The sequence below is a fragment of the Sorex fumeus genome, unplaced genomic scaffold (genome assembly GCF_029834395.1).
Source record: "Sorex fumeus unplaced genomic scaffold, SorFum_2.1 ptg000063l, whole genome shotgun sequence".
Classification (NCBI taxonomy): Eukaryota; Metazoa; Chordata; class Mammalia; order Eulipotyphla; family Soricidae; genus Sorex; species Sorex fumeus.
Window position 1 is genome coordinate 61914913 of NW_026606120.1, and position 22379 is coordinate 61937291.

At 60.3% G+C, this 22379-nt stretch overlaps 2 protein-coding genes across 3 annotated transcripts in view; both read left to right on the forward strand.

The window, feature by feature from the left end:
- The window catches only part of MRPS23 (mitochondrial ribosomal protein S23), a 144728-nt gene that overhangs the window by 103924 nt on the left and 18425 nt on the right, over positions 1-22379 (forward strand). The window lies entirely within an intron of this gene.
- CUEDC1 (CUE domain containing 1) lies at positions 366-22259 on the forward strand. Its single transcript, XM_056127283.1, has 10 exons — positions 366-743; positions 6636-6763; positions 11899-12025; positions 12679-12853; positions 13782-13865; positions 15651-15722; positions 16485-16578; positions 17645-17703; positions 18533-18603; positions 21108-22259. The coding sequence occupies exons 1-9, from the start codon at positions 381-383 to the stop codon at positions 18598-18600; spliced, it is 1170 nt and encodes a 389-aa protein (XP_055983258.1). The 5' UTR covers positions 366-380; the 3' UTR covers positions 18601-18603; positions 21108-22259.

Sequence of the window (22379 nt, forward strand, 5' to 3'; positions counted from 1 at the left end):
AGAGTTCTTCGTGTTCTCCCATTCACCAAACGGGGATACTTATTACCCCCAGAGCGTCCCTGAACTGGCTACCCCCTCCCCATTCATATTCCCGCCTCCTCCCCGTCCACTCCCGCCTTGCCGAGGGCAGTGCGGGTCCTGACCGTGTCCCCCTCTGTTCGCAGGTGGGACACTCGCTGGAGCCGGCCCCAGCATGCTCGCAGAGTGTGGATGAGCCGCGGCCCAGGCCCGGATGCCGCCGGCCCGCGAGGCCCGCACGGCGCGCTAGCCCGCTGACCCGGGGAGCGGAGAGGACGCGCGGGAGGGCGGCCACGGCGCAGGGGCCCGGGGGCCGGGGCTCGGCGCGGCCCGGGGCCACCCTCACGCGGCGCCTGGGCAGGATGACCAGCCTGTTCCGCCGGAGCGGCGGCGGGGGCGGTGGCGGCGGCGGCGGCGGGGGCGCGGCGGGGGCGCGCGGGGGCGCGGCGGGACCCGGACCCCCGGCCGCCGCCGCCGCCGCCGCCGCCGCGCAGGAGCTCAACAACAGCCGGCCCGCGCGCCAGGTCCGCCGCCTGGAGTTCAACCAGGCCATGGACGACTTCAAGACCATGTTCCCCAACCTGGACTACGACATCATCGAGTGCGTGCTGCGCGCCAACAGCGGCGCCGTGGACGCCACCATCGACCAGCTGCTGCAGATGAACCTGGAGGGCGGCGGCGTGTACGAGGACAGCTCCGACTCCGAGGACAGCATCCCCGTGGAGGTAGGCGCAGTTGACCCCGGGCCGGGCCTTGGGGGTCCGGGTGGCGGGGAGGGGGGGCGATGGGTGGCGTGCAGGCGTGCGAGCCCCGATTCAGAGATGATGCTGGTCACAGTTGCAGGCCTGCATCCGCGGGCACCAGCATCACGGCCCGCGTTAAACAGATGTGCGGGCGCGCGCGCGCGAGAGAGGATGAGAATACAGGGGGTTAGGCGCTTGCTTTGTATGGGACCTACTTTGGTTCCATCCCCCACACATGGACCCCGGAGCACTGCCAAGAGTGACTCCTAGAGCACAGAGAAAGGCGTATGCCCTGAGCACCACCAGGTGTGGCCCCCCAAACGGAAGCAACAAAAAGTGTACCCCTGGGACACACACAGGGAGGTGGGGGGAGAGAGAGAGAGAGAGAATAGAGATAAGGCCCCTGCTTTGCCCATGGCAGACCTTGATTCCATCCTATGGCCTCTGAGCACCAGAGGGGTCAGTCCTGAGCTCAGATCCAGAAATAGCTCTAGAGAATCTAGTAGTCCACTTCAACCTCAAAAGAAAAATTGGGGGGGGGGGTGAAGAGTGGCCCCTAGGGCCAGGGATGAGGCTGCATGGGGGAGTAGGCATCTCACATGGCCATAGACAGGTGGGGGGGAGGGCTGAGCAGAGTCCCCCACCCCCGTACACCCAGTGCCAAAAAACGTAGATATCTGGGCCCTCCCCAGTATAGTCCACTGAACCCCAGTTCCAGGCTGACACTTCTGGGTGTCCAGAGGCGGCGACGGTCCTCCCAGACTGGCTCTCAGCCCACGAGTCAGGCAGAGTCATCCAGGAGCAGAAGGTGCCAGAGGGGGGCTTCGTAGGGCAGGGGCAGGGGCGGCTGACGAGGGAAGCGAGGCCGAGTGGGCAGGGCGTGAGCTCGTGCAAAGGCGCAGTGTGCACCAGTCTGCGCCCATCCTCAGAGACCTGGACACCTGCATGGAGCTCCACAGACACCTGTTCTGAGAAGAGTGGGCGGCGTCCCCGGGGCTCGGGGAGCACAACCGAGTGACCTCTGATGGGGCTAAATCCCCTCCCGAGGTGTGCTGGAGGCGGTGAGCAGTCCCCGAGCTGTGCTCTGGGTGCAGGATGAAGGCTGGGGGAGGAGCACCCACCTTCTGGCCCTTACCTACCGTAGTTAAGTACCCCGGGGGGATCCCCTCCCCAGTCTCTGCAGCGGGCACAGCGCACACAGCTTCCCTCTCTCCTGTGGGCTCTCTGGGCCATGCCCCCAGGGACGAGACGGAGCCAGCTCAGGACCCTGAGCTCCACGGCCATGGCACCGGGCACCCTCATTCGAGGTTCAGCTGGACTGTGAGGTGGCACGTGGTCATCCTGACTCCCTTCTTTAGAGGGAGGAAACCTAGACCAAGACCTCCAGAAGCTCTCCACACCACCCTGCCTGCCGCTGTCTACCCCTATCTGTGCTCCAGCCTCTTCCTCCCCTCATGGGGCAGCCTGGGGCTTCTCTCCAGACACTGGGGCAGCTCCAGGGGGCAGAAACATCTGGCTCCATGACATGTCCCCTGAGGCCCTCCCGAGAGAGTCCTAGCACACAGCAGAGGCAGTGAGTGTGTGTGGATTGAATCCATGCTGCTAAAGTCTCAGCACGGATTTTTCTTTTCTTTTTTTTTTTTTTCTTGGTGGGGGAGCCACACCAGGTGATCTCAGTAATTACTCCTGGCGGTGCTCTGGGGACCATGTGGGATGCCAGGGATCAAATCTGGGTCAGCTGTGTGCAAGGCAAGTGCCTTCCTTACCTATTGTCCTAGAGCCCTAGCGTGGATTTCTTTCGTTTCCTCTCCCCGGACCTGGCCCACTCCTTCCGTCTGCCAGGATTAGCTAGAGGAGGGAGTCTTGGGATTCCCCAGTTCTGGAGGGTGTGCTTGAGAGGGGGTGGGAGGGGATACATCCTTTAGGTGTGATACGAAAGGAAGGTTCTCTGTGAACTTTGGCCCCTGCCACGGGCATTTTTGCGTGCTCTGCAGTGGGGGGTCCTGTCTCCTGCTTTGTCTGTGCCCTTGGCAGACCTGGGAGCCTCCTGGGCTGCCCCACCCCCGACGCGGGCCTGTGCTGTGTGTGCTTCTGCTTTTCTAAGAATCCTGCATTCCAGAAGGAGCCCCTTCATGGAAACCCCCGCCCCCCTCCTTGGCTGTTTCCCCGGCCTCCCACCTTTGGAGTGCTGCCTGGGCCCCTTGGCAGACAGTGCCTGAGCCAGCGAAAGTGCAGTGGGAAATTGATGGGCAGCACTCTGGAATGGCGAGAGCTGCTGACTGGGAGAAGCCTCGCTCAGGGGGCTGCGGGTGGGGGTGCCGTCATCCCCAGCCCAGTCCCGGGCCCCCCGGCACCTGGCAGGCATCCATCACCACATGGAGTTAAGCCAGGAGGCGCAGAGCTGAGCCCTGCAGCACCTAAAAAGCCACAAGAAATGGCCCCATTGAAGCCGGGGTGGCGGAGCCCCAAAACATAGCCGGGGTGGCCCTCCCTGGAGACCAGGGCAGACTTCCCGGAGCGTGCCTGGCTTGCCGCCCGCCCCGGCCTTTCCTCATTCTGCTCCCAAAGCTTTGCTGCCTTTGATTCCCTACCCCGGGGGGCTGCGGCGGGGGTGTGGGGTTGAGCCAGAGTAGCTCCCAGGGGGGCAGGGTGGGGGGGGTGTTACGAGGGCAGGCCACCATCAGATTCGGGACAGCTTCCTTCCAAGAGCGATTCCTGCTCAGCTCTCCCCTCCTTGCCCGTCTCGCTGAGGTCAGCCTTGGGGGGTCGCTGCGAGGGAGGAGAGGGCCTCAAGCCCAGCCTGGCCCCCGTCCCTCAGAACAGGCGCTCCGGGGAGCAGAGCCCACAGTGGGGGCGCGAGCAGGAGCATAACCCACGGAGCTCCCTCGCGCTCCTTTCCCGCTGCCGGTGGAAATCTGGGCTAAGCAGAGCCGTGGCCTGCAGCATTCTTCTTCTGCAAGAGCGTCTGTTAAATGCTTCTACCTCAAAGGAAAGAATGTCAGCGCATTCCGGGACAGGGGGCCTCACTGGGTCAGGCTGCTGTTTGTGTGGGAGAGAGAGAGAGAAAGAGAAAGAGAGAGAAAGAGAGAATGTGTGTCTGAGTATGTGTGTGTATGTGTGTGAGTGTGTGTGTATGTTGTGAGTATGTGTGTGAATGTGTGTGAGTGTGTGTGAGTATGCGTGTATAAGTGTGTGTGTGAGTGTGCGTGTGTGTGAGTGTGTGTGAATGTGTGTGTGTGAGTGTATGTGTGTGTGTGTGTGCGTGCGCATGTGTGGGCATCTGTGCACTGACGATGATCACTGAGCCCAACCCACCCCAAGCCCTGAGCCCAGGCTCAGGCTCAGGCTCAGGTCAGAGAGTGCCAGCCTAGCCCAGGCTTGCAGGAGGCAGCTTAGTGGCCTCAGCAGACTCACTTGGGGTTGAAATGTGGGGCTGATTAAGAGCCTCTGAGCCCTGGCCTTGTTCTTTGGTCATAGGGAGGAGGGGAGCAAGGGGAAGGAGAGGCAAGCAGGCTGTGTTTGGCTTGGAGTCTCCTGTCTGATGGCTGCCTCCTGCCCCATCTGTGGACCTTTGGGGAAGGGCCCAGGTCAGTCCAGGTAGCAGGAAGCCAGGTCAGCAGAGGAGGAGGAACCCTTGTGGAGAACAGGTCTAAGTAGACGACTCGGTTCTAGAAACAGTGTGTAGGGCAGAAGAAATAACTCTGGGGCGCGACGCTCGCCTTGTCTCCACCAGCCCCAGTTCAAACCCCTGACACTGCTCCTGGTTCCCTGAGCACCACTAGGGGAGACGCCTGAGCACAGAAACAGGAGTAAGCCCTGGGCACTGCCGGGTGTGGCACACGCCCACCTACTGCAACTGAATGTGTGGTGTCATTCAAGAAGCCTTGTCAGCCTGGCCTCATCTGTAAAATGGGAACCATCCTTTGCTGCCTGCCAGGCTGGATGAGATGAAGTGAGATCACGTGTGTGGAAAAACTCTTAAGAGACAACATGAATGATGCTCAGGTTGTTGTTTTTAACCAAAAGTAACACATGGGCCCGGGGAGAGGGCTTGAAGTGCTGTGCATGTGCTGTGTATTAAAGAGTCCTGGGTTTGGGGGGCAGAGGAATAGTGCAGGGGGTAAGACACCTGCGTTGGATATAGCTGATCCCAGTTCATACCCCAGCACAGGATCCCCGAAACACCACCAGAGTGATCCCTGAGCATAGACCCAGGAGTAAAACCCGAAGCACCACGGGGTGGCCAGAAAACCAAACAACAATAGGGGCTCTGGTCTGATGCCTATTGCCACCTGGTCTACTGAGCACTACTAGTGCTAGCAGCAGCCCCTGAGCACTGAAGAATAAAGGAGAGAGGGAGGGAGGGAAGAAGGAAGGTAGGAGTCCAGATGTGCAGTTTCACCAGTCCCCAGGTCAAAAAGCATCAGCAGAGGCTGGACCAATAGTACAGCAAGCAGGGCACTTGCCTTGCACATAGCTGACTCAAGTTCGAGCCCCAGCATCCTGTATGGTCCTCTGAGCACCACCAGGAGTAATTCCTGAGTGCAGAGACAGGAGTAACCCCTGAGCATCGCCAGCTGTGACCCAAAGCCAATAATAAAAAAAACTCATCAACAGAGCCTGCAGTTCCCCACCCCCTCCCCACCCACCTCTCCAACCGCTTTTCTAAGTAGCTCAGACTTAAGTCACTCGGATTCTTGTCCCCTCACCCCCCCATTTTTTCATCTTTGAGCCACACCAGTGGTGCTCTGGGGATGCTCCTGCTTGGTGCTCAGGGACTGGGCAACGTGGGGGACTGAGGCAGGGCTCAGGCTGCAGTCTCTGGAGCATCTCTCTGGCCTGGTTTCCCTTACTTTGGAGTTTAGGGTGGCTAGTCCTGCTCTGAATATGCCTTGGGCGACTCGCACTCTCCTGTGTGTTAAGTAGCTTGGTTTTTTTTTTTTTTGGTGTTTTTTTTTTAATTTTTTTTTTTTTATGGTTTTTGGGTCATACCTGGTGATGCTCAGGGGTTGCTCCTGGCTTTGCACTCAGGAATTTCTCCTGGAAGTGCTCAGGGCACCATTTGAGATGTTGGGAATCGAACCAGGGTCAGCTGTGTGCAAGGCAAACGCAGTACCCGCGGTGCTATCGCTCTGGCCCCGTGTTAAGTAGCTTGGATGGACAGAGCGGCCGTAAAGGTAGCCATGCCTTTTGCTTCAGTATGTGAAGCCACAACAAGAGTGCAGAGTGGGACTTGCGTGACCTCACATGCCCCCAGCGAGGTGGGAGGGATCTCTGGCTCCACATCCTTGCCCCTACCCTTGCTTTTGTCTGGCTTAGTTCAATTCCAGGCTGTCTTAGTTCAATCCAAATGTTTTGTTTTGTGGCCACACCTATTGATGCTCAGGGGTTACCCCTGGTTCTGCACTCAAGAATAACTCCTGGCGGTGCTCAGGGGACCATATGGGATGCTGGGGGTTGTGGAAGGCAAACACTCTTTCTGCTGTACTATGGTTCCGGCCCAAAGGCAGGCAATGTTAACATTTCTCTCTCGCTCTTTTTTTTTTCCTTTTTGGGTCACACCCGGTGATGCACAGGGGTTACTCCTGACTTTGCACTCAGGAATGATTCCTGGCGGTGCTCGGGGGACCATATGGGATGCCGGAAATCAAATCCGGGTCGGCCGCATGCAAGGCAAACACCCTACCCTCTGTGCTATTGCTCTCTCTTTAATCATTTGTTTTTGGGTCATATCCCGCGGTACTCAGGGCTCAGGGGACAATATGGGGTGCCGGGGATCAAACCTGGGTTAGCTGTGTGCAAGGCAGGTTCCCTACCTGCTGCTGTATTCTCGGTCAGGCCCCACCATTTCTCTCTCTGTTGTCTCTGATACAGATCTTGGAGAGGACTTTGGAGCCCGACAGCTCGGATGAGGAGCCCCCGCCCGTGTACTCCCCGCCAGCCTACCACATGCACATGTTCGACAGGCCCTACCCACTGGCTCCCCCCACGCCACCTCCACGGTGAGGGCCCACCTGTCTCAGTAGGCGGGGGGTGGGACGGGGAGGGCTGGGGGCGAGTAGAAACAGCAGGAAACTAGGCTGGACCCCTCTGTGTGTTACTATACCAAAAGTGGGTTTCTGGTGCTACCAGAGATGGTCTCTCCAGCTTTCCAGAACCTTCCAGGGCACAGTGGTAGACACGCCTCATTCACGTGAGGTCTTCTGATTATGCCTGGGAACAGCAGCAAAAGTGGTGGAGGAGGGATTGTGAGAACAAACATCCAGGCAGTCGCTACTTTATGGAGATGCCATGTGAAATTTGGTAAGAGTCAGGGAAGTGAGGCTCAGCGTCTCCTGGCCAGGGGCCTGTGGGATGTGAAAGAGAAGCAGTCCGTGGAGGGTGGCCCACACGGTGTGTTCTCCCCACCTCGCACTCCCCTGGTCCCCAGGACTGAAGGAAGGCAATCCTGTTTCCCATTCCTGCCCCAGGCGGTTCGGAAGCAGGGGGAGCCCGCAGTCTCTTTGCTCCGGGATGGTTTGCAACGCATTCCTAGAGGTGTGTTCCGAGTCAAGCACGTTATAATTTGGGGGTTTATAATAAACCCAGGGAGTAAGGTGCTTGCCTTGCATACAACCAACCCCAGTTAGTTTGTTTTTTTTTTTTGCTTTGGGATTACACCCAGCGATGCTCAGGCCTTACTCCTGGCTCTGGACTCAGGAATTACTTCTGGCAGTGCACAGGGGACCATATGGGATGCCGGGAATTGAACCTGGGTCGGTCTCGTGTAAGGCAAGCGCCCTCCCCACTGTTCTATCTCTCAAGCTCCATCCAACCCATTAGATCTCTGATACCACAGTATTCCCCAAGCACTGCCAGGGGTGACTCCTGAGCACAGAACTCGGAATAGTCCCTGAGCACCACCAGGTGTGGCCCAGCCCAGCTGGCCCTGGGGCCCTGGCTCAGAGATGCTGTCTTCTCCTGGTTCCTCACTAGATGTGGTTGAGTGGGCTGGGGCGGCTTCCTCTTGGCCAGAACACTGTTTCTCAAAGTGGGCAAGTCCCCTGGGGGTGTGGGATCAGCCGCTGGTACTCAGAGAAGTGAGGAATCGTTTTCTCTTTACATACAGAAGGTAGATTGGGGGCTTGGAGGGGCTGCTTGTGTTTCTTTTTCTGAGAATAGGGCGACAGGCCCAATAAGTTCGGAAATCTCTGTCCCAGGGGAAGAAGAGGTCAGGGGGCCAGAGAGATGGTGCAGTGGACAAGCCCCTGCTTTGCTTGTGGCTGACTCTTGTTTGAATTCTCAGCATTGCATATGGTCCCCCGCCCACACACACCACCAGGAGTGACCCAAGTGCAGAAATAAGCCCTGAGCACACCCAGATGTGGGCCCCAAGCCCCGCCCCCGCCCCTCAAATAAATAAAAGGGGGGTCAGGGGACTGGTTCCAGTAGGTTATTCCTTCTGGGCATCCTGGGGGTACCCCAAGGCCGCAGTGGGGAGCCTGCTGCCATTCAGGTCCGTGTCACTGAGTGCTCTGCCAGCCATGGGGGCCCAGCCCCAACATGTCCCATTGTTGGACTCGCCAGGATACAGACACGGTGGCCCCTTCCCTCCTCACTTGGAGAGGCTGGGCAGCGGCCCCGGGGTTTCCCACCACCCTGCCTCGGTGTCCTGTGGGGACACCGAGAGCAGCTCCAGAGCCAGTGCCCCCCCCCCCCGCCCCCAGCCTGGGCAGGGGCAGGGGCAGAGCGTGGATTGCAGGGGACAGTCCTTGATGAGGTGGGGAGGGAGGCGGGGAGTTGCGTGCAGAGTGAAGGCTCTGGGAAGGAAGGGTCACAGCCCTGTGAGTCAAGCGTCTTCTCTTTTTAGTATTTCTGGGCACTCCTTGGTGTGAGGCAGAGCGGTGCTGTCTACTTCTCAGAGGCAGCGCTGCACTGAGGCTGTAAGCAAGCGAGCATGCTGGAATCCACGTCGCGCCCACCCCCTCTCGCCCTTACTCAGCTTAGCTGCTCAGCTGCTGTGAGGTGAAGGAAGGGCTGGGCCTCATCCGGACGGGCACCCCAGTTGGGCAGAAGTGACCTCCGCACTTGGTCAAGGCTTGGGAGGTCTCGTTCGGACCCTGTGACTTCAGGCAAGGGAAGGTCCTTGCCTGAGCTCCCGGGCCCGAACCGGGAAAAGAGAACTTGAGTGGTGCGGCCCAGCAGAGGCGGAGTGCGTTCCCTTTCCCGCCTTCCTTCAGCTGCCTAACTTCTGATTCTTTAGGTGCCTCTGCTGTCTGGCCTCGGGCTCACTACTTAACCTCTCTGAGCTTCGCTTGCCTCATCTGTGAAATGGGAATACTAATGCCCGCCTCTGCACTGTTGTGAGGATTGAATGAGATGTTGTGTGTGGAGCCCTTAGCACAGTGCCAGGTATGGACCAGAACTCAGTCGGTGCTTTGCTGCGCCTTCCTATCCCGCGCTGCCTGCTGAGGTCAGCGTTTACTTGGGCTAGGGTGACACTTGCAACCAGGGCCAGTGTTAAGAGCCGGGCCTGCCCTGAGTGGCGCCCCTCCCCTCCAAGAGGGACCTTCAAGACCCAGACCCCCTCCCTCGGCCATGTCCAGGGCCTCCCTCAGTCTCTGCATCCCACGTTTACTGAGTCACCTGCGGTTGTGCGGGTGTGGAGCTGCGGGTGCGATGTGGAGGGATTCAGCCCTGCCTTGATCAGAGATCAGAGGCGGAGGGAAGACCCGGGGCAGGGTGCCAGGAAGGCTGCCTGGAGGTACTGGTGGGCACACTGGGCTGTGAGGCCATGGGCAGGCAGATGGCAAGACACACAGTAGCACATGTAAGGCCTGGAGGACCCCAGGGTGGGGCTGGACCTGGGGATAGCGAGGACAGAACTTGGGGAGCTCCAGGAAGAATCCGTCATACTGAGTACGTCTTCTGAGGAGCCTGACCTCGCCCCGGGGGCTGAGGGTGGACAGTGCTGTGAGCAGGGCCGTGTTCCGGAACATTGCAGAAGTTTCCCTCTGACTGTGGGGTTTGGGGAGGAATGGGCCTTGGACTCTGCAGTTCTGGGAGCCTGTGAGACATGGAACAGGGACCAGAGGTGAGATGCAGTGGGGGATGGTTACTGGACCTGCTGGCCCTCAGTGGCCACGTCTTCCACCTGAAATCGTGCCTGGCAGGTTTTTTCTCTGAAATCCTTCTAGGGATGTGAGGGGATAATGAGGTTTGGGGAGTGCAGGGCTGGAGGCTCTGGGCTGGGATGGCCCGAGAGGCTCTACTGAAGGTCAGAGGGACGCTCGGTGCTGCCCCCTGCTGTCTCCCCCCCTCCCCCCTTGAAACCACAATCCTGGAAGGTTTTGCTGGCCCCTCATTGCAGACATTCCTCAGTGACCACAGCCATGCAGCCTGGGCTCAGGCCTCCCACCCCCGCCCGGGCGCGGGCAGCTGTGGGCTGACCTCATGTGGCCGCTTCGCCAGCACCAGAGAACCCTCGCGTGCGCCGCGGAGACCCAGACTTGGGCTCTTCCGAACAAATGGGTGCAGGGGTTCAGGGTGTGTCTGGTGGTGCGGGGGAGGGGTGCCCAAAGGAGGACTTTGACCAGGATGCCTCCAGGCTGGGGTCCATCAAAGGTGGGCCTCAAGCCCCCTAGCCCACCTGGTCTCAGACCAGGGAGGGTGGCGGGAAGAGAGAAAGAGAGCAAAAATGAGGCCTCGGAGCTTTCCAGAACCCTCTTCCCTGGCGCGGGCCAGCTCAGAACGTGCGTCTGCATCTCTGCACGCGGCCCGGCCCGGCCTGGGCTTCCCTGGGCGCCCGGAGGCCGGCACTTAGCAGCTTGTTCCACCGGCTGCTGCCGCCCTCAGCCGCTCCCCCTCGCCCCCGCCAGGCCACCCGCCCAAAATAGAAAAGGAAAGGAAGTTATTTCTATAGTCGGCAGCCCGGAAAAGCTCCCTCCCGCGAGGGGGCGGCGGGATTCCTGAAGCACGAGCCCGAATCAAAGCCTGGTCTGCGCCCCCGCCCCACGGCCGCTGTGCGCGGGCGTGTCCTTCCCCCAGGCAGCCGCGCACGTGGCCTGCGGTTGCCACGCAGAGGGGCTGCCCAGCCCAGTGCAATGGGGGGGAAGCTGCTGCCCTGCGCCCAGGGGGGTCAGGAAGGGTGCGTGCTGCCCTTCCCCCTCCCCAGCCACAACACACAACACTCCCCACCCCCTGCACCTGCACACCTCCCCAGGGCGCACCTCCGGGGGACCTGGCCACCAGGGAACCCAACTTTCCTCTGCAGCCCCCAAGTGCGGATCGAAGCCCTGAATCACAACCGGGTTCCTCACCCGGCCTCACCTGGGGCTCCTGGCGGCTTGGCCAGGAGGCTGCAATTTCTTTTTCTTTTTTTTTTGCTTTTTGTTTTTTTGGTCACACCCAGCAATGCTCAGGGGTTACTCCTGGCTCTGCACTCAGGAATTACTCCTGGCAGTGCTTGGGGGACCCTATGGGATGCCCGGGATCAAACCCAGGTAGGCCGTATGCAAGGCAAATGCCCTACCAGCTGTATTATCGCTCCGGCCCCGAGGCTGCAGTTTCTCCGTGTGGAAATGGAGCCCACTCCCCTGGAGAATGCCTGAATCTGGGCTGCCCACTCTAGCCCTGACAGACCCACATTCAGGGCGATTGCTCCCTGGGCTCACACCTGTCCCCCAGCTGCCATGGGTGTTGGGGACACCGTAGAGAGGCATGCAGCTCCCCCTGTCTGGAGAGGAGCCTCATAAACATCCCTGTCTAACTCCACTCAGGGCCCAGACATGGCACAGCGGTTTATACTGCCTACCCTGCACATGGCCCACCTTGGTTTAATTCCCAGCCTCTGGCACCTCTGGGTGTGGCCCAAACGGGCTCCCAGGCTCAAATAAAGAAACCCACTGGGCCCAGCCAGAGCGAGCACCAGGACAGCACTTACTGGGGTCAGAACCAGCAGAGCCGTGTGCTCCTGGCTGCAGGGGTGAGACCTGGGTGAAACCTGGGTGAGGGATGTGAGGGAGCTCTTGATTCATTGGATGCAGGCCCTGGGATCCAGGGGGGCGGGCAGGATCAGGGTCCTACGTGGGATGCTGGCATGGGGGGCTGGGACCCCCGGGTCTTAATTTCCAACTCACGGTCGCCTCTCTCTCTCCAGCATCGACCTGCAGAGCTGCGGACCCCCTTCCAGCCAGAGGCGCTACAGGAACTGGAATCCCCCCCTGTTGGGTAGCCTCCCCGAGGACTTCCTGCGGATCCTCCCTCAGCAGCTGGACAGTGTCCAGGTAATGGGGGGAGGGGAGGGCTGCCCCCCAGCAGCTCGGTTGGTTGTGCGGTCAGTCAGTCAGAGCCAACCAGTTCGGCTTCCCTGGTGTCAGGGGAGGCTGAATGACTTCCCTGGCCTCATTCAAAGTGAAAGATAGGCGGATGCAGAGCTGCAGTTCCTGCCTGCGCCTGGCGGCTTCCTCTTCCAGCGAGGAAGGTGACAGCTCTGAGAGGCTCTCTGGCTGCCACTGTCACCCCAGGCTGGCAGGCAGCGGGGGTGGGGATCCCTCTCCGCCTGCCCGCCTGCCCGTGACTGGCTGCCACATCCCAGTTCCCTCCCTCGCATGGACCAGGGTTTCCCTGAGGTGGCTGGTGCAGGAGAGATCTAGGAACCAGCCGCAGCTCTGAGCAGTTTGTGGTCCTTGTTGGGATGCGGGGGTGAAGGGGGCTGCAGGTGGAGGCGGGCGGAGAGTGGTTGGATGCCTTTTGCTGCCCACTGGCCGAGGGGTTCTAGCAGATCAGGGTGGGTTTGGGCTGACCACTAGCTCCCTGGGCCAGGTGCAGGCCCCAGGGTGCCCCTGGAGGACCCTCGGAAAGGTGTGCCTGCCTGTGGTGGGGCCATGCCCTTACAAATAGGCCCGAAACATGCTTGTCCCCCCCCCCCCCACTCCAGGGCAGCGCTGGGGGCTCCAAGCCCAGGAGTGGAGAGGGAGGCCCAGGGCCCCGCGACCAGGACAGCCGCTGGAAGCAGTACCTGGAGGACGAGAGGATCGCGCTGTTCCTGCAGAATGAGGAGTTCATGAAGGAGCTGCAGCGGAATCGCGACTTCCTCCTGGCCCTGGAGCGAGGTGGGGCAGGAGCACAGGAGCGCCGGGGGCAGGAGGCTCTGTCCTGCTAAGACAGGCCCACCAGGCTGTCCTCAGGGAGCCCCAGAGTTTGGAGGGTCAGAGGATCTGAGAGTCACCGCTCTCCTCTCCTTCCTGCTCTGCCCCAGGCTCTGGCCTTGGAGTAACAAAAACAACGGGGGGGCCCCCCGGGGTGCCTCCCTGGGTGGGGGTGTGAGAGCAGGGGCTTGAGGTCTGGGGGCCTGGACTCTCTCCCCAGCTTGCCTGCCCTTCCTCTCCTTCAGGATGAGGGTATGTTGGGTGGGGTAGAGTGAGAGGGCTGAGAAGCCTCACACGTGAGGGAGGGCATGTGAGTGTGTGTCTGTGTCAGTGTAAGGGTTGGTGACATGAGTGTTGCATGTGAGTGTGTATGAGAGTACAAGAGGGCAGGTGTGAGTGTGAATGTTATGTTTCTGTGTGTCTGCTGTACGCTGGGAGTCTGTTAGTGTGTCCCTCTGGTGTGTGTTTGTGGGTGTGCCTCTTGTACTGTGTGAGTGCATCTCTGTTGTGTGTATCTGTTGTGTGTGTGACTATTGTGTGTATCTGTGTTGTACTATGTTCAGTGTGTCTGTTGTATGTTTGTGTGGAAGAGAGAGAGAGAGAAAGAGAGAGAGCACGCAAACACGCTGAGGTCACGGCCACAAGTCAGCCTGGGCAGCAAAGGGCCTTTTCCCTGGTACAGGAGGTGGACTGCCCATCTCTCATGTCCAGGCAGTTGTCAGGGTGGGTGTTGAGCTCCACACAGTGAGTCCTCTGAGAGTGGTGGACATAGTGAACTCTCACTTTGTGGGTCCCCGGGGGCTGTGGCCTTGGCCACCTCCTGCTTCTCAGCTCGGCCGGCCATTGAGCGTCCAGGCGCTGATCTCCCTGACCAGGATGTTGCACTTTCCAGATCGATTGAAATACGAGTCCCAGAAATCCAGGTCCAGCAGTGTGGCTGTGGGAAGTGACTTTGGCTTGGCCTCTGCTGTCCCAGGTAATGGCGCCTTCGTGGTGGAGAGGTCTGGGGGGGACAGGGGCACCACCCTGACTGTGCTTGGCGTATGTGGAGAGCAGGGGAGGGTGGGAAGCTTAGGCCCCACCCACCCCCACCAGATCACCGCGGTGAGGTGACCCTCCATGCAGCAGCCCTGGCTTCTTACCAGCCCACGCTGCCTGGAGCCCCCTGTGCCCAGTGTCCCTGGGAGGAGGGTGTAGGAAGTATTCTGTCCTCAGGAAGCTTCCCGTCTGGGGCAAGGGCGGAGATATGGCCGACAAAGTAAAACAGATCTATAGATGTGAGGCGCAGATGTGTATTAAACAAATGTGTGATGAGAAGGATAGGACTCATCTGGGAAGGGCCCATTTGCCCCTGGGGTCATTCATTCGCTAGCGAATGTCTCCTCTGGGACAGGCCCTGCCCGAATATTGGAGAATTTTGAATAAGGTACAAGAAGCAAGAATTGCCTCCGAAGCAGGCCAGTTCTGGCTCAGAACCCTCCTTGGCTGAAGAGGATGGGGGGGGGGGGGGGGGGGAACAGCAGCTATTTGGGGGTGGGGCTTGAATGGGGTGGAGCTAAAGCTGGGAAGAGGGGCAGAGGCCAGGAGACTCATCCATGGACCCAGCTTTTGTGCACCAGTGTGTACCACAGACGTTATCAGCCTGCACCACCCCCGCACACACCCTCTGTCCCCCCCGCCACTAGCCAGACCTCAGAGGAAGTACCAGATGCTTATGTGCCCAAGAGAGCTTCTCGGAACTGGCATGGGGTTGTGGACACAGCGACTGGGCATTGGGCCCATCGCCATCCCGAGAGAGAAGCTTCCAGGGAGGGGATTCGTACTTGACAGGCGGGGCGCCGCGAGGCATGACCTCCTGTCCTTGATCCTGGAGGAGGGCGTGACACCAGGGCTGCCCAGATGGATCAGAATAGCCGGCAGGGAGTGACTTGGCAGGCAGGGACTGGCTGCTTTGCAGGATGCACAGCAGGGGCTTTGGGAGGCCACTGGGGGGCTCCAGGGGGTGCTGAGTGAGCGGGAGACCGTGGCGCCCCTCTGGGACGGGCCCTGCCTTCACACCCACCGGTGCCTTGTCTCACAAGTCTGAAACTCCTTAGCACTGAGTCTGTCTGGCGAGGTTCAGTGCTTGCCCCTTTGCCCGCAGCAGCTGTCTCAGTCACCTCTCACTGTGGGGGTGAGTGGCAGGTGCCAGGCTGGTGACTTTTTTTTTTTTTTTGCTTTTTGCTTTCTGGGACACACCTGGCGATGCACAGGGGTTACTCCTGGCTTTGCACTCAGGAATTACCCCCTGGTAGTGCTCAGGGGACCATATGGGATGCTGGGAATCGAACCCAGGTCAGCCGCGTTCAAGGCAAATGCCCTACCCACTGTGCTATCGCTCCAGCCCCTGGGCTGGTGACTGTTGAACAGTCCCTTTCGGGATCCCAGGGGCGGCCCCGTGCAGGGCCTGGCAATTGATTCATGAGGTGTCAGTATTCCCATGGTGGCTGATTCCGAGACAGCTCAGGGAACTGTGAAGGGTTCGGGAGTTCTCCCAGGGAACCGGCTGTGCACAGATGCAGTGGGGCTCCCTCCCTTCCTGGGGGTCCTCCTCGCTTGGAAGGAAGCGCCCTCCTGCTTAGGAACCGTCCTGCTCCTTCCCAAGTGGAAGGCAGGGGCTGAACCCAGCCGCCAGGGGGCCGCCCCTTCCCCCCACCCCCTCCTGCTCACCCGACCCCCCTTCCTGGGGCCTCAGCACCCACCATTCTCCCTCTGCTTCCAGGAGCCAGCGACGCCAACCCCAGCGCGTCTGAAGATGCCTTGTTCAGAGACAAGTTGAAACACATGGGGAAATGTGAGTCGGGCCCGCTGCTTGGCCCACTCTTGGTGAACCCAAGAGCCGTTTTCATCCCAGCCCGACCCCCCTCAGCCCTCCCGCCCGGCTTTACTCCCCACAGCTGAGTCTGAGACAAATTAAGTTTTAAATCCTCTCGGGCCAGCTGGCTGCAGAACGATCACGTGCTCGCCGCCGCAGTTTTACTGTTGACAGACCGTGTCCTGCTGGGGCAAGTGCAGGGACCCCCCTGCCCCTCCCCCCCCCCCCCCCCCCCCCCCCGTGTGCTTGGCCTGCTCTGCTCGCCTGATGCGGGGCAGGCCTGAGGCCGCGGCTCAGTGACCTTTTCCACCGAGTCCCACTTGCCTCCCGGCAGACACGCAGCCCCGGGGGCACCAGACGATCTCTCCCGGCTCCATTTCAGGGAAAATCTCGGATTAGTCATGGAAATCCCAGAACGGGCTCTGGAGGGGGGCCTGGGGGGGGAGATGTGGGGTACACAGCCAGCCGACAGGAAAGCCAAGATGCCTGTTACGGGCGGGGGCAGCCGGGGTACCCGGATCTTGGGCAGCCGGCAGCCCGGCCTGGGCCCTGCTCCAGGTGGCCTGTGCTGCCCCTACAGGCTGACTCAGGATTGCAGCCTGCCGACCTGGCCAGACTTACGCTGCTCTTCTCTAGGACCGCTCCCCCACCCCCCCACCTTCCCACCCAACACCCCCCACCCCCCACCCCGGCTTCCTGGGCTAGCATCTCTCTGGTGCTCACGAGTGTCTCTTCCCCCAGCCACCCGGAAGAAGCTGTTTGAACTAGCCAGGGCCTTCTCGGAGAAAACCAAGATGAGGAAGTCCAAAAGGAAACACTTGTTGAAGCATCAGCCGTATCCTTTCTGGCGTGGGGACTCTGGAGCCCACTTTCCAGCACGTGGGTGGCCTTGTCTCTCGGACATAGTGGAGGTGGGGGTGGGGGTCGCCGCACCTCAGGATTCCTCCTCAGGGTGCTGGAGTTGGCCTCGAGCTCTTTGATTGCCTCTGGGAGGGGGGAGGGATGCTCAGCCCTCTTGGCAGAAGACCTGGATCAACCCTGGAGAGTTTTCTCATTTCTCTAGTGCAGTTTCCCTCCCCCAGGGGTAGGCCCCCAAGGTACTGACAGGTGACATGGGGGAGAGGGAGTGACACAGTGGGAGCCTCAGGGACAAGGGGCCAGGGACCACTGAAGGACACAAGGTCAGAGGGGGTGCACTTGGCAGAGGAGTCATGCTCCTGCTGGACAGTTGTCTGCGTCGTGCCTCCTCGGTCCCAGTGCCTTGGCCCCACCTTTCGTGTTCAGAAGTGAAAAATAAGATTTCCACTCCTCGGTTTTCGGACCACCGTTAGCAGTGTGCGGGGGATGAGTGGGTGCCGGGGGTTGGACCCAGGCCTCCCACAAGCTCTGTTACGTGCTCATCAGCCCACTCAGGTGCCTTCACCCTCATGGTCCGTGTTTTAGTTTTATTCATTTTTTGGGTTTCTGGGCCACACCCAGAGGTGCTCGGGGTTGCTCCTGGCCCTGCACTCAGGAATCACTCCTGGTGGTGCATGGGGGACCCCATGGGATGTCAGGATGTCGGTCGGCCACGCACAAGGCAAGCACTCTCCCGCTGTGCTGTCTCTCCAGCCCCCGTGTTCCCTGTTTCCACTCAGCCCATCCACACAGTTCTGACAGTGCCCAGGACACACAAAACTGAGCAGGGGGAAGGCCACTTCACTGTCCCCAGGTTACGGGGGGTTGAGAGTCGGGTCCTGACTGTTGAGCTGACCCCAGGAAACGGCTGGGGCGGGGTGAGGGGTGGCAGAGCCTGTGAGCCCCAGGGTGGGGAGCGGGGAGGCAGGGGCAGGAGGCCGGGACAGCGCGGAGACAGCCGGTTCCCACCCATGCCCGGGACTCTCTTCCTGAACAGCCCACAGATTGGGAGCTGCAGCGTCAACAGCCAATCTCCTGGACGACGTGGAGGGCCACCCCTGTGGTGAGGGGACATCCTGGGTGGGCCCATGCGGTCATGGTGGGGACCCCTGATGGACAGAGAAAAGGGGCCTCCCATCTGGCCCCCAGTATTCCTTACTCCCCTTTGAAAGGTGCCCTGGTGGGCCATCCACTCTGGCCTCTCACAGCGCTGCAGAGCCAGGTCCAGTTCCAGGCTGGGAGGCGGTAGATAGGCCTCCACGCAGGGAGGGGGACAGCTGGAGAAGCAAGGACTGGGCAGGTCCCATCCGGGTCTGCAGCTGTGAGCTCGCCTCCTTTCCTGGGGGCCCCCCGAGCCTCCTGCCACACAGAGGGTTCTGTGGTGGCCAGGCTGCGCCCGGAAACAAGGGCTCAGAAGAGCGTCGTGGGGGTGGATTGATAGTACAGCGGGTAGGGCATTTGCCTTGCACGCAGCCGACCCGGGTTCAATTCCCAGCATCCCATATGGTCCCCCGAGCACCGCCAGGAGTAATTCCTGAGTACAGAGCCTGGAGTAACCCCTGAGCATTGCCAGATGTGAGCCAAAAACCAAAAAAAAAAAAAAAAATAAGAAGAGCGTCGTGCGTGGCTGTCCCGTGGACACTCTGCTTCTCTGCCCCCCTCCAGAGATGCAGGGAGATGCTTCCGGGTGCCTGCGGAAGGATGGAGCTGCCCGACACCTCGGCGTCCTCCTCCTGCTCCGGGCCTCCTGCATCTCCTCCAGGCACAGGCGTGCACCCCCTGTCCCCTCCCCCCCAGCAGAGCGGGGCACAGGGAGTTGGCACCAGGTCAGGTCGGGACAGGCCCGAGCTGGCCGCAGGCTGCAGCTGAATCTACTTCCCTCTGCTTTTCAGATGAGGACTCCCGGAGCAGGCGACAGGAGGGCCCCAAGGCGGAGGACAGCCTCAGAGAAGGGCAGTAGGAGGTAAGGCCTGGCTTCCCGCTACCAGGGGCCTGAGACACTGGGCTCAGGCAGCTGGATGGCACAAGGTGTGGCGTTCTCCCCTGGGGGCTCTGACCAAGGACATTAGGATTCTTATACTTGTGTTTTTCTTTCTTTTTATTTTTTTTTTTTGTTTTTTGGGGCGATGCTCACATGGGCTTACTCCTGGCTCTGCACTCAGGAATTACTCCTGGTGGTGTTCAGGGGACCATATGGGATCCCGGGGATTGAACCCGGGCCCACTGCGTACAAGGCAAGCGCCTACCCACTATACTATCACACTGACCCTATTTGGTTTTTTGTTTGTTTGTTTGTTTTTTAATGGGAGACCTCTCAAATGGTGTTCAGGAGGCCCAGCCTTCACCTGCAACTATTAGCCAACTAGCTGACAGTTTACAGGGTGCCAGGGAACTGCGTGGTGCCGGGGATCAAACCAGGCTGACCGTATGCCAGGCCAGTACCCAAGTCCCAGACTACTTCTCTGGTACCTCTGTTACTTGCTGCTTTACTCATTTGACAAAAGATCATCAGACTTGCACATGCCAGGTACTGGAAGGGTTGGTGAGGGAGGCGGGAATTAGCTTTTGACCTTGAATAGTTAATCAGTTGGGAAGGCAGTCAGGGACACATCCAACAATCCTACAGGGAGTATTAAAGAAATCCCGAGGAAGGGGCTGGAGCGATAGCACAGCGCACAGCGGGTAGGGCATTTGCCTTGCATGTGGCCGACCTGGGTTCAATTCCCAGCATCCCATATGGTCCCCCGAGCACCGCCAGGAGTAATTCCTGAGTGCATAAGCCAGGAGTAACCCTGTGCATTGCTGGGTATGACCCAAAAAGCAAAAAAAAAAAAAAAACCCCAAAAAACAAACCTGAGGAAGGGGCTCCTGGAGGAGTTGGACAGGAGGAAAAGCTAGCCCCTGAGTACCCAAACACCCTCCTGCTCCCCAAACAAAGAAAATTCCCAGGGTCACAGGATGCTCAGCACATGTTCTGCCTGCAGGAACCCTGGGTTTGATGACTGGTCCCCTCTAAACTTGGCTGGGAGCAGCCTGGAACCACCCACAAAGGAAGGCTCATCCCACAATGCTCACGTAGCCTTTGTCCCATGCCTGCTGGGGGAGGGAGGGTAGGACCAGCCGAGGCCATCCTGGTCTCCCCCACTGTGCTGTCTGCTGCTGTCCACTGCACTGTCTGCTGCTGTCCATCCCAGGGTCAGCGCGGGCTGTGAGGCTTCCTGGAACTGCCCATGGGACCCAGACGGCTCCCTGGCAGACTTCAGAGATGCTTGCCACCCCCAGGCAGTTTCAGGGAGCCAGAGCACCCAGATTGGGGCCAGGCACAGTAAAAGCACCCTTGTTGCCCCAGCCTGGGAGGCTGGTCTTGAGGAGCTGCCCTCACACTCACAGGGGCCCCTCACCAGCTCCACCCCTTCCACTCCTCCCAGGGAGGAGCCCCCCTGCGCCCCTAGACCCGCCCTCCGCTGCCACCCTGCTCTGCCCTGTCCAGCCCCTTCCTCACAGCCTCTACTTCCTCCTCCCCATCTACAAAACCACCCTCAGCTTCTCCTTTCATGCCGACTGTCGGGACCACCCCCAGGCTGAGTCGGTCTCCTGCCATGTGCACAGACACCCCGCTGTCGGGGTCTTGGGATCCTGGGCCTCCTCTGTTCCTCGTCCCTCAGGCACTGGCCACTCTCCCTTTCGGCCCCCCTGAATTCCCTCTCCAGAAGCCTCCTTCTGTTCCCCTCTCAGCATCCGTCTCCCAGCATCAACACCCTTACTCTGTGCCCGGTGCAGTCCCCTTGAGCCTCAGTCTCTCATACATACTCAGTCTCCAGACCCTGCCCCTGGGCTCCAAGTGGTCTCTCCCAGCTTGGGGGGCACTGGGAAGACTGTGTCCTCCCCCACTCCCCGCTGCCACCCTCTGTCCTTCCTCTCTTCACCCAGCCCCAGAAATCAGGGTTTCTATCATTCCTTTGCTTTGGGGATTTTTGATGGTTGGTTTGGGCGTCCCACCTGGCAGTGCTCAGGGCTAACTCCTAGCTCTGTGCTCAGGGACCTAGGAACCATATGGGGTGTCAGGGATGGAATGGGGTTGACCACATGCAGACCACACCCCCTAGCCCCTGTGTGCTCTGTCTGGCCCTCTTTTGCTTCCTCAAGTCCTCAGCTGGTGTGTGGGGCCCACCAGGTCTTTGTCCCAATTTATTTTCCATCCAGCGGGCCTGCTGGGTCCAGCCCCTGTGAGCTGCTACAGGCAGCCCGTCCTCCACGGGTGCAGTTCAGGCCCAGCTGCTACAGCCCTGCTGTTCTAGGAGCTTGGGGGTGGGAGGGTGATCCCCGGAGGAGGAACGCTGACAGAGTCTCCAGAGAAGGAGCCGTATTCACCCCTAACAGCATCTGCTCTAGGTCACCTCCCTGAGAATCAGGGGGAGGGCCCCTGGGCTCTGTGGAAGAGACTTTTCCACACCATTCCCCCACCAGGTCAGCACCTCCTCTTCTCCGGAGACATCTGAGCTGCCGCCGGACAGATGGTGCTCGAGTACCAAGGCCCAGCGACTTCTCCGGCCTGCCCAGCCCAGACACTGCCACTCCGCACGGGGCTCAAGCTGCCGAGAGGACGGCTGCCAGGCACGGACCCCTGAGACCAGGTTGTTCTGGGGCAGTGAGTGGAAATGCAGGAACCACCCCCCTAAAACATCCCCAGGACTGGCCAAGGATGGAGCCCCATGAAGCCCCGCTCGAGGCTCTGCGCAGAACTGGAGCCCCCAACTCCCTGCCCCTCGGCTCCTGCTGGACCCTGGACACTGCCCGCTGCCCTCCCACTCACCCAGCTCCTGCGGGGCACCCGCCCTGTGCACTCAGCCTTGCCCAGGGCGCCTGGCATGGGGCTGAAGGCAGGGCCTGGGACTGCCTCCCTGGGATGCACTGGGGAACTGAGGGGCCAGCTAGAGAGCCGTCGGCTGGGTGTTCTGGTCGGGGCTGGCCTGGACCCCAGCAGGGATGGGGTGGCCCCCGGAGCTGGAGGGCCAGGGGATGCGGGGCTGGTCGTTTTAGCAGAAGCCGAGAGCCACTTCTGCAGGGACCGGAGGGAGGGCGGGCCACAGCCACTTCTGAAGGACCCTGGGCCAACTCGCTGGGGGTCCCCTGCCAAGGGCTAGGAGGTGGACTTGGGTTCTAGACCCTCACCTGTCACACCACTGCCAGCAAGAAGGAAGCAGCGGCAGGCTCCCTGCCCCAGAGCCGGGGCAGTAGGCGGTGAAAAGCAGCGGGTGGGGACCAGCAAGGCCCTGGGGAGGCTGAGGGCGTGACTCTGCACCCCCAAGAGACCCGTGGCTGTGGCTGGAGTGACGGAACTTGGAAGTGCACATGGGCAAGCCTGAGGCCGCTGCCCCTGCCCCCTGCTAGGTGCCCGGGGTCACCCTCACCCCCAGGGAGCCGGAGTTGGGGTTCAGCTGGATGGGGGAGGGGCCTCTGCACGAGAGAACCCCACCCTCACAGCTGCCTGTGTTGCTTTGTTAGTTGTCGGGTGGTTTTATTTTTATTGTTTCCTCTTCTATGTGTGGGTTTTTTTTTTCTTCCCTTGGAGCCATTTATAGGAATTTCTGTAATAAAGACTTGGTGTTCTCGTAGTGATCCAGTTTGGCAGAGCTGCAGTGACTGTCCCTGTCCTCCTGCTCCTCCTGCTGCTGCTCCTCCTCGTGCTCCTTCTCTTGGTGCTCCTCCTCCTCCTGTGCTCCTCCATCTGCTCCTCCT